This window comes from Scophthalmus maximus, chromosome 11 (genome assembly GCF_022379125.1).
Source record: "Scophthalmus maximus strain ysfricsl-2021 chromosome 11, ASM2237912v1, whole genome shotgun sequence".
NCBI classification, from domain to species: Eukaryota; Metazoa; Chordata; class Actinopteri; order Pleuronectiformes; family Scophthalmidae; genus Scophthalmus; species Scophthalmus maximus.
In genome coordinates, this window is record NC_061525.1 from 20,583,072 (window position 1) to 20,594,436 (window position 11,365).

The 11,365-nt window shown below is 43.8% G+C and overlaps 1 protein-coding gene across 1 annotated transcript; it reads right to left on the reverse strand.

Moving 5' to 3' along the window:
* Nucleotides 1-650: 650 nt before the first annotated feature.
* On the reverse strand, nt 651-10,582 carry bace1 (beta-secretase 1). Its single transcript, XM_035622445.2, has 9 exons — nt 9,647-10,582; nt 5,905-5,993; nt 4,904-5,120; nt 4,060-4,197; nt 3,834-3,968; nt 3,633-3,734; nt 3,380-3,529; nt 2,829-3,000; nt 651-2,614 (listed from the first exon to the last, which is right to left on the reverse strand). The coding sequence occupies exons 1-9, from the start codon at nt 10,004-10,006 to the stop codon at nt 2,376-2,378; spliced, it is 1,602 nt and encodes a 533-aa protein (XP_035478338.2). The 5' UTR covers nt 10,007-10,582; the 3' UTR covers nt 651-2,375.
* Between the last annotated feature and the right edge of the window lie 783 nt (nt 10,583-11,365).

Here is an 11,365-nt window from a genome sequence, read left to right on the forward strand (position 1 = left end):
ACATTTTACCTGTAAGCATTAAAAATTATTGAGTCAGGAGTCAATGATCAAGTGTCTATATATGTGTGTAAATGTGACATGAAAACACTTCTTTTGTTATTCCGATATTCGTAAGTATTTTAACCTTCTTTCTATCTTTTCACACACAAGCAAACACACACTTACACTTATATACTTCCTGTGAAGCTGTCAGGCCAACTTCGTGGTGTTCTTCTGTCTTTTTCCTCACAGTTGTTCTGTGTATGGGCTGGGTGCTGACCTCCACCATCTCTGCTTCAGACCCACCAGACCAGAGTTTAAACCCCCGTTATGTTACACACAAAAAACATAGAAACAAGTCAAATATTCTACAGTAGAAAAATAAAAGGAAGAACCCACACAGACGCGGGGAGAACATGCAAACTCCACACAGAAAGGCCCTGGATGGTCTGAACCTGGATCCAAACCAAGAACCTTCTTGCTGTGAGGCATTGGTGCTGATATCCGTACAGCCCCCATGTTATAGTGCTCCCTAAAATTAATTCTTATTGCTCCAAGCAAATGTTTAGCATGCTCTTTCATTACCTATTGAACGTGTGCCCATTTAAATATACAATGGTGGAATTCAGCGTTAGTGATTAATGCTTTTTGCAAAGAACTGAAAAATCACATTTTACAGTTACAATAAGTTCTTTATTGGTTCAACAGTGCTGCCAGCGCCTGACAGATGAATATACAGTTCTGAGTTTGATCTATTTACAGCTTGTTGCATGGGAGACAATACAAACTGTTGTTTGCAGACAAAATAGTTTGTTATACTTTGGGCTGGTTTTCCTCCTTCGAGCATATGTGGTTCCCCAGTGAAAAGATGCTGGGAGTGAGGTCGTTTCTGTGTCGGTGAAAGAAGCCCTATTAAAGTTGATGTGAAATGTTGTTGTTACATGTGCAAATCATCAGATGGTGCGGTATGATAAGCAATGTGTATTATTCTGTGTGTCTCCGCAAATAGAAAGATCTGGAATGCACATGTTTTCTGTACAATATATTTTTAGCTATCGATATAAGAAGGAAAAGTGACATCTGATATTGACTGTGTTCAGTAGTTTTAGTTTCACACTACGTGAGACTTGATTTTATGCAGTAGATGCTGTTACAATCTGATATTCCTCTCAAATTAGCCTGGTTATGCGAACTTGCTTTGCATTGCGGAGTAATTTTTTGCAAAATAGTGTAAATTCATAGATGCCAGTATCATTTTTCACCTTCACAAGTATCTTAACTCTCATCGAACCTTTCTGTATACTCTTCACTTTCAGTACTGCTGTGCACACATACAGGTATGCTCACACACACATCAACTCCATTCACTCACGATATATCTATAAATACATGTTCACATGTTCAAATCATAACCTTAGCAAACCACATCCCCTCATTAACGATGGTTTTTCACATACTCCAGATTTAGTGTTTATTCATTTAGCCATGTTTGTAAATGATGTGATTACTCACTGCAACACTTTGCAATGTTATGAGACAAATCTTTCAAAATTCCAAATCCAACCCTTCTCCGTGGTCTATTTATACACTATTTATATTAAAGAAGTGATTTTTCTTTTTGTTTTGTTTCACATTTGACTTTATATTTTCCACTTCTGATCCGCTAACCATCTGCATAGGTGGCTCAAACAGGCAATGTTAACATTTGACGTTATCAATATATCCTCAGATGCTGCTTAATATATAATATTCCTGAAAGAAAAAAAATACCTTTTCAAAGTTCTCGTTCAACACCAGCAGCACGTACGGACGTCCCCTTTACCACAATGCATTTCTCTCCTGTGACTCAAATGCAGGGTTGGGTCAGATTACTTTCAGTATGTAAATCAGTTACTGAATCCAAATTACACGCCAATTTTTGTAATCAGTATAATAATCCATTGGATTACAAAAACCATCTGATCTAATCTGAATACCTTTTGGATTACTTTGAAAATCAAACATTGAAAATATTTCACTTTATACTAAAAAAAATGGATGGAACCACAAAATTTGGAGTTCCACAAATTTACTCTTTAAACATCGAAAATATTTTCAATGCAAATAAAATCCATTTGGCATATTCAGCATTGGTTATTATATATATAATTTTTTTGTTTAAAATTGCCATATTTTAAAGACATAATCAAAATGTAATCAAGTAATCATCCACAATGTAACTATAATCTTATTACCCATTTTCCAAGTGTCACCTGGTCTGATTATAGGTACTTACTTTTTTATAATCTGATTACGTAATCAAGATAACATGTAATCCGTTACTACCCAACCCTGCTCAAATGTAGGTCTCCATGACCGCATCAGTTTCCCTTCTTCTTGTTCTTCGTCTCCCCTTTTCACTTGAGGAGCGATATGTCATCCGCAAAGTCCCCGTGTGGATGGAGGCAGCGGGCGAAGCGCCACTGGCACACCATGAGACACAGCGGCAGCATGAAGAGGGCGCAGATCCCCGCCATGATGTAGGCGATGGTCATGAGAGTGGACTCGTCCGTCTGCGGGATGTTGTAGCCGCAGTCCTCCAGGTCGACGCCGTGGAAGGGGCCCTCCACTGAGGCAGTGCGAAACTCGTCGTGCACTAGAAATGGGAGAGTTGGGATTTTAGGCAGTTTGGAAACAAAAAGATCTGGAAAAAATAAATACCACATGTGACTATAACAGAACATGAGTTGAGGTTTTATTTTCTGGCTTTTTAGGTGGTCCCTCTCTTTCAGTAGCCATTATTTGCAGAATCTATGTCACTTGTCGCCTCTCTCCTCCTCATCATCATCCCTCCTTCCCGTCCTCCTCACCGTGGCAGGTGCTGACAGCAAAGCCGATTCTCTTCTTCTCGCGGTCAAAGACCACATAGAAGCCTTCCATGATGACCGCCCCCATCACTGTGCCGGTGCTAGACTGGGACACGGCAAATTTATAGCAGTCCTCCTGCGCTGAAGCCACATCCTCCACTGGCCGCAGGTATTGCTGAATAGAAACAGAAAGAGAGAGAGATCAGAGAGGGGTTAGAGGCGAACATACAGGTACACGCTACAGTCACAGGAAGTATTTGTATGATACTATGAAGTTAGACCATAAGCCCTTTGCAGCAAGTAACGTCTGCTCATCATGTTACTCAAGACACCCTGGGGGGACAATGGGTGATGAAGATGGTTGGTAAAGAAAGAAACTGGCCACGAGGCACAGTTCTTGATTCTGCTGACATCAGCTTCCATAAGACCTAAGTGGCATTTACTTCCTACGGTCCCACGAGACAGAATGTTATCACCAAGTCGACTCTACAGACGTTAAACTCCAAGTTTTATACGACCGCATTTCACATGTGGTAGGACACGTGGTGGATTACCTGCGGTAGGATGGAGATTCTGAAGGACTGGTTGCGGTTTTCACTCATCAGGTAGAGGGAGATGACCGGGAAGATGTGCCAGGGTGTTGTGCCGGCCTGCCAACAGACCAGCTGCTCCCCCAGCCAGAACCCAGAGGGAAACTGCTCTGTCTGAAGAACAGGAGTCAGGAGGACAATGGATTTGTTTCTGAATGGAATCAGATTCCGAAATTAACGATAACGGACAGAGAAAAAAAAAATAATAGGGACTGACCGAAGAAGCAGCTTCAATAGCCTTGACCGCAGCCTGGAAGACTTTTCTAGGCAGCCGCAGGTTGGTGGTGCCACTGTCGACGATACTCTTGTCGTAGTTGTACTGTGAAAGACGGGAGACGCTGTCACATATAAAAAATCTCTTAAATAAGTTCAATCAGCATCAACGACTGACCATTAAAACTTGTCGGTCAGATCTCACCTCTTTACAATCCATGTTGAGGTCCTGCCCGTTAACCTCGATGCGTACGATGATGACCTCGTAGTACCATTCCCTGCGGATGGGAGTGTACCAAAGCTCTCCTACGTACAGTGACGTGTCAACGCCTCCAATGATCTGTGAGGAAAAAAAATAATAATCCAATCCTGGGTTCATATACATGATACTGGTTGCTGAGCGTGTGTCTGTGTGTGTGTGTGTGTCTCACCATGCTGCCGCCGACAGTCGCGCAGCCCAGAGAGTAGTTTTGGGTGAAGCCGGCTCCACACAGCTGGAGAGAGAAGAGGTTTGGGACCGGAGTCTGACGAACCAGAGAGTCAAAGAAAGGCTCCAATGTCTCGTCAGGCTGGAAAGTAACAGAGAGACAGAGAGACAGACAGAGAGACAGACAGAGAGACAGAGAGAGAGAGAGAGAGAGAGAGAGAGATGGGGGCTGTTTTTAGTCATCAGCTTCAAATTTCTAAAAGATTAAACAAACCTCTTTCTCCTCTAGAATATTTTTATTTTTAGTGTATAAATTCTTGACTTTCGTGAGGCCAGAGTGACCTTTGACCACCAAATTCCATCTGGACACTTGTGCCAAGTTTGGAGAAATTCCTGAGATCAAGAACGGGAAGGACCGATGGACAAACAAAGGTGTCCCTTTTCTGATCAAAACCTCCACAAGTCAGGTAGATTATGATTTATTTAAGAACTGTATCCTGTATCTCCATCCCGCGATCAAATTCCATCATAGTATTGTAATATCTCGTAACAGTATCGTTCTCTTACACCACATTAGGTATTCAGACAATTCAGAATGAGAAATAGGAAGTGAATTATTCTCACTAGCCTTTAAAAAAAAGAAGGCCTCCAGGGCTCACAAGGGGGCGACCCTATTTTGCTTTCATGATTATTCACAGGAGACGTAGCGCTAGGCTAACATTATAAACGTTAAAAAATAAAGTTTTTTGTCAGGCATTACATGGTTGACCATCCCCACTTGATATTTGGGAGAAGGAACCTGTGACTAATCAGACTTTTCTTCTTCTTTCCTTTTGCTTCCCCTTTACCCGAGCTATGTCAGCATAGGCCAGTCCCAGGATTCCCTCCCAGTTGGATCCGTTGATGAAGAAGCGATCCGACTGGGTGATCGCGGCGATGTTGGCACGCAGGGTGGCGTTGGGGCCGTGCGGGACCGAGACCAGGTCAGTGCCCAGCTCCCCTTCCCAGCGACCCTGGGTGTAAGGGACGTACACGCTCCTGCCGAGGTCACGGTACGAGCCGGAGCTGTGAACGGATGGTAAATCCACAGGGAGGAAGAAAAGTGGAGGGAGTGAGAAAACTTTTGCAGAGGAATAGATAGATAGATAGATAGTTACTTTATTTATCCAAAGCTGGGAAATTCCGGTGTGACAGCAGCGCGTTTCACACAGCACACTTTAAAAATATATACAATATATACACAAAGGGGTTGGCGAGCGTTTAGCTGGTATTGCAGTAAAAAGAAAAAAGAAAAAGAAAAGAATAACAGGTAAATTACTTTATAATTTCCAGTTAGGGATCATAAGGTGACTAAACAAGCCCCAGTGTGTAATTTTTGTACTTTTCTGGTGAAAATTCAACGCGAATGCGACGTATTCTGGACCGTTGTATGCAACAATCGGATCGCAAACATGCCGACTCACAAGGAGGTCGGGTCCACCTCATGTAACTATATTTAACTCATTCAGAGACAAAAAAAAAACATTGGTTCTTTGTTGCAGGTGCATATGTGAACACTTAGTTAAAGACAATATATTCAATTTCTGTGAATAAGTTCTTCTAAATATTACACATTGTAGCTTTAAGATATATAAACATAAACCATCTATTCATAAGTCTATCTATTCATGTATACGAAAAAGAAGCGGCATATAATGCTACAGTTACAAAATTTGTTTTAACTTTCCAAAAAACTTTATCGAGGTGATGAATAAGAATTGTTTCTGATGTTTTTAAAGAAAACAAGATGTTTTCAGTTGTGGGGAAAAAAAGAGAGAAATTGTGTAATTTTGCACGTGTCTCTACTCACAGCGAACGGTGGTAGTATCTGCGCAGAAAGGGATGAGCGGCCGCCCCGACGGCAAAGTTACTGCTTCCTGTATCCACCAGGATGTTCAACTGATGACATGGAGAGAGAGAGAGAGAGAGAGAAAAGGGAGAGACAAGAGAAGAGCAATTGATTAAATCATACGCCGTGTGCTTTTTAGGAAAATCAATAGGTTTGTTAAAACGGACGCTTGGGTGACACTGGAATGGATTACGCTCCGAACGCTCGGCCTCTGAAGGGCAACTTAAATCTGTGACTGCGTTACCTTGGGGACAGATGTGTCCATTTGTAAAACATATTTCTGCTTTTGATTTTTGACTGTCGTTGGCTTAAACTCTCACACATTTGTTTTTTCATCTCATAGTCATTCTCCACATCCATTTCTTTCTCTTTCTAATGTTCTGTTTGTTTTTTGCTGTTGCCCTTAATGTCCTTCAGCGTCCCCTCTCTGTCTCCTCTCTAACCCGCCACTCTTCTCAGGTTGCCCCCTCTTCCCTCTTCCATCTCCTGCTCTTCTATCAGCGTCTCTATGCGAGTATCATATTTTGCACAATCAGTCCAAACAGTTAGTGAAATGTGTGAATGGAGCACAATGGCAGACAAAAGTAATACTACTTACAATTTATATAACTGCATCCCATTCATCATAGGCACCATTTATAATGTCAATTTCTCAGTGATCCTTCTTCTGTGATAACAACTAACGTTGTGTGGTGGTTGTTTTTAAAAGACCAGAGTTGTCAAGAAACACCAACACACTGGCAGGAAAAACCGATGGACAGAGGAAAGACATTTCATTTTACAGACGTTTTTGTCCAAAGCGACTTAGAATAAGTGCATTACCCATCAAGATATCACACAAAAAGTGCAAGAATCAAGAGAGTACATATTAAACATTTATCAAACATGCAAAAACAGTCGAGTCTGAACAGGAGAGTTTTCAGTCTGCGACGGAACATTGGAGGGTTTCCACCGTGGGGAGACAGGACAGAAAACAGACAGGATTTAGTTGAGGGCTGCCCGCCCATCACGGTGAGGGAGTAGCAGAGCGGATGGGCCGGGGTGTAAAGGTTTGACTATGTTCCGGACGTAGGAAGGGCCTGAGTCATTCGCAGCACGGTAGGCGAGTACCAGTGCCTTGAATCGGATTTGAGCCAGCGGAGGGTGCGGAGGAGCGGTGCATCGTGGGAGAACTTGGGTAGGGTTGAAGAGCAAACCGCACTGCTCTGCTGCATTCTGGATGAACTGCAGAGGTCGTATGGCGCATGCCATGATATAGGACACACAAAGAAACACCCAAACAGACGAAGAGACGGGCGACTCATAGAGCGAGCGAGCCGCTCAATAATGGATCGGCTTTTTAAATATCCACAGAAGCGCTACTGTCTCAGGGGCCCGCGCCAGAAATCTCAGAATAAATACGGACTCTGTCTACCACCTCCCCTTTACCTCACGCATACACATCCACGACGTCAATGATGTATAAACACACATGCCAGGATATGTACTGTCTCTACAAACGCCTGTACTGTCAGTAATAATGCTGGACACACAGCTTTCCTTTCTGGGCAGAATTTTGCTGACCACACAGGACAAATCTGTGTTTTGTTTTTTATGACCTGCATCCTTCTGACACGGTGAGACCTTCTCACTCTCTGCCTTCCTGTCCTTCCTGGCATGGTGCCCGTCTGTCCCGGGCCATTATATTTGCCCTTCCCGCTCCTCCACGATTGGAGTAGCAGTTACCAGAACAGAGTGCAAACAGAAATGAAAGTTACCGGAAAAATGACCTGAGGTCATTTCCACAGCTTGGCAGCCAGATGCGAGGGATTTCTTATCATCACTAGTTATGTTAATTAAAGTTCAAGGCCTGCTGAAACACTCTCACATAGTACTTTGATCGTAAGCCACTCTCCATCTACTATGCCCAGAGTGAGGCATTTATTTATTTATATAAAGCTTCATTCATTCGTCTGGATGCAGAAGGTTTGAAAACCTTAGACCCAATCAGATAATTTGATTGGCGATAATTCCTGAGACTTATACAGAGCCTGCAAATTGCCATTAAGTTTGTTGTTATGGATTTTGTTATCCCGATTGGTCATTTGAGCAAATGAGACGGCCACTGATCCCTGACCTGCAGGTGAACATGTACACAAGATCTGCTGTACATCAGGCCGCGTTCCCTTGAAGTCCCACAAGATACAGGCGCTTGGTATCACAAGTTAAAAGCAATGCTGCTTTCAAGGACACTCCAACAATTCCAGTACATAATAAAAAATCTAAATACACTCTTTTAAAGTGTCTAATTTTATCGAACCCATCTCTCCTAAACTGAAACTCCATCTTGTTAATTACATTTGCACTTGCAATGTGACTCTATGTGACTCTACACGTTTTTGCTTTTCATGCTGTATTGAAAAAGACTTGAAACTAGAGATTGAACCATAGACTCCTCAGGAAAATGTTTACTGACGTTATAAATCAAGTGAGAAGTATTCATTACTCATAGACTTCTACAGAAACTACAGCTATTGTGTGTTGATTGTCTTTGCTGGCTGGTGGTCACTGTGCTGTCTCTTCTATATAGGAAGCATCTGTCTCCCAGTGGCCGAGGGACACTTCCATTTTGCACCTTAGAGCCCTTCATCTCTCTTATCATCTCTCTCCACAGTCCTTTTCTTTTCCACCTAGTCTCACTCCACATCCTTCCTTTTGTCACAAAGGCGCGCTCACTCACACACACTCAGTGCTACCATTTATTATTTTATTTCTCTATTTCACACTCCGTCCGCCTTTCGTCCTCTCCTCCTCTTCTTCCACCACCACCTCATCTCTCTCTCTCTCTCTGTCTGTCTGTCGGTCTGTCCGTCGCCCTCCTATGTGTGCCAGCATGTACAGCACAGCTGCACCCAGCTGGCACTCCTCACTCCACAGAATTAATGGTTCCATTATCTGTCCGTGTCATTCAGTCCTTCCTCTCGGTTTCTCTCTCTCACACACACACACACACACACACACACACACACACACACACACACACATATACACAGACACACACACACACACACACACACACACACACACACACACACACACACACACAGAGGCCATCTGTCACGGCAGGGCTATCAACAGCAATGGACAGTCAGATGGTAAATTTAAAATACTTTTCCATTAGATCCACTGCTAAAATGTTGAGGTTCAAGTGCAATAAATGAGACTTGTTAGTCTTTGGCAGTGTTGTGTTATTGATGCCTTTCTTCTCAAGAAAGAACACTGGGTTCAATGATCATCTCTGAGGTTTGGCGCCACAGAGAAATTGTGTTGGTGTTCAATGCAGAAATTCCCTGTTCAAAAAAAGAAGAAGCCGATTGAGAGGCTGAGGGACCAAGATGAGAGGTGCTTTTTGCCAAGAGAGCCATTAGAGTTATAAAGTAAAGTAGTGACAGTTAATCGATTAATAATCGACTGCTAAGCAACTATTTTGATAATTGATTAATCGGTTCAAGTAGTTGTGAAGAATTCTCTGATTTCAGTTCTTAAATGTGAATATTCTCTGTTTACTTTGCTCCACTGTGACAGTGAACTAAATATCTTTGGTGTGTGGACAAAACAAAAACATCATCTTGCGGGTTTGGGGAAACAAGGTCGACATTTTCTGGACCAAACGACTAATCGAGAATGACAAATAATCGTTAGTAGCAAAAAAAAAAGCCCTTACCTTCTGCGGAGGAGAACCCACGGCCATCTCCACGTAGTATCCCTGTCCGGACTTCCCACGCAGGTTGTCGACCATGTCCACGAAGGTGACGCCGCCCGCCGCCGCTCCTCTCCGCCGGCGCGCGGCGGGATTCCTCGCCGCGGCGCTTCCGCCTCGCTCGCGCTCCGCGGAAGCAGCAGCAGCAGCAGGTGGCAGCGACGGCGACTGCTCGGCGCGAGCGCCTTGCCGCAGTGGCACGCGGATCGCCAGCGGCAGGCCCGAGGCGTCCGGCGCGGCTCGACCGCCGCCGAGGCAACACAGACAAGTCGAACATATGAGTAGACCTGACAGCCAGCCGAGCCGTGAGGACGACACCTCCATGTTGGTGGAGTTGTCTTAGCTTTTTTTTTTCTCTTCGTGGGTATGTTCGGTTTTGACTTCGGGGGCGCGCGCGGTTCAGTTCGACATCCCGACTGCAGAGAAGAGATCAGGTGGCGACGACGCCAAAACGAACGGCTAGAAACGTTGAGGTCAATTGTCGTGACGTTAGCTTGTTGAGAAGCTAACAAAGTAAAAATGTCAATTAAAAAAAAAAAAAATCGCTGTGAATCAAGCCGCCCTCGCGGTTAAGCCCCCTCGGTTGCCACTCGTAAATGTGAGGCGACGCGTAAGCATCACAGGCTCTTCCTCCGCAACGAACCGCAGGCCGGTGTCGTTTCCTCCGCACACGCTCGTGTCGAACGACCGAAGCCGTCGTCGGTGGGTGGGCAGGCTGGCCGGCGGGCGGTTACCGTAATCCGCATCCTTCCCGTTATTACCCGGCCCCGTTCATTCGGTTCTCCGTTCCGCCCTCCAGTCTTTCACCTCCGCCTCCTCCTCCATCCGCCCCGGTGCTGCTGCTGCTGTCGCATCCTCCAGCGCTGCGAGAGCGCGAGCATCATCACCAGCGTCAAGGTAAAAGAAAAATGGACCCACACGACTTCCGGTTAGTGTTTTTTTCAAAATAATAGGGATTGCCAAACAATTAGTTTTTTTAAATGAAGGTAGTCATTTGCCCAAGGGACAAAGAAATACTGTTAATAAATTATTTCAAAAGAAAGATGAGTTATGAGTTTTCAGAAGAAAGGTGGCTAGTTATTAGCAAACTCCTACTACGACAGCTAGCTAGCAGCTACGTAGCTGAGATCGACCCCCAGTTGCTGTTGCTAGCTAGCTAACTGTATCTTTTACTACCTGAATACAGTAGGAGTTAGTTAGCTAGTTACTATTAGAACACACACACAGGATCATAAATTAATCATCATCATAGCTGCGGGGGGCCCAAAGAGACTGCTTATGTATAGGGCCCAGAATCTGGTGTTACGCCCCTGTTTGTGGGCTTATATGATCCCCCAGTGAAATCAATACTTAAACAGGCCAAAACAGGCTTAAAATCCAATACTCACTAAAAAAAAAGAAAATCATTTCTATCAATGTGGTTTAGACCAGTTATTCCATTTTGATACAACCAGCCCCAATAGTGACAATTAATGAAATGCTTGAAAAAATAAATGATAAATCACTGTACTATAATGAGCCAGAGTTTTGTTGGGACTGAATATTTATGGGAGATACTATAACAAGCACGAATGTAGTCTTCATTAAGTCAGTTAAGAAGGCCTGCAATACACACACACACACACACACACACACACACGTTTATCTCCGAAAGGTTTTTAAATGATAATAAGCATGATCAGG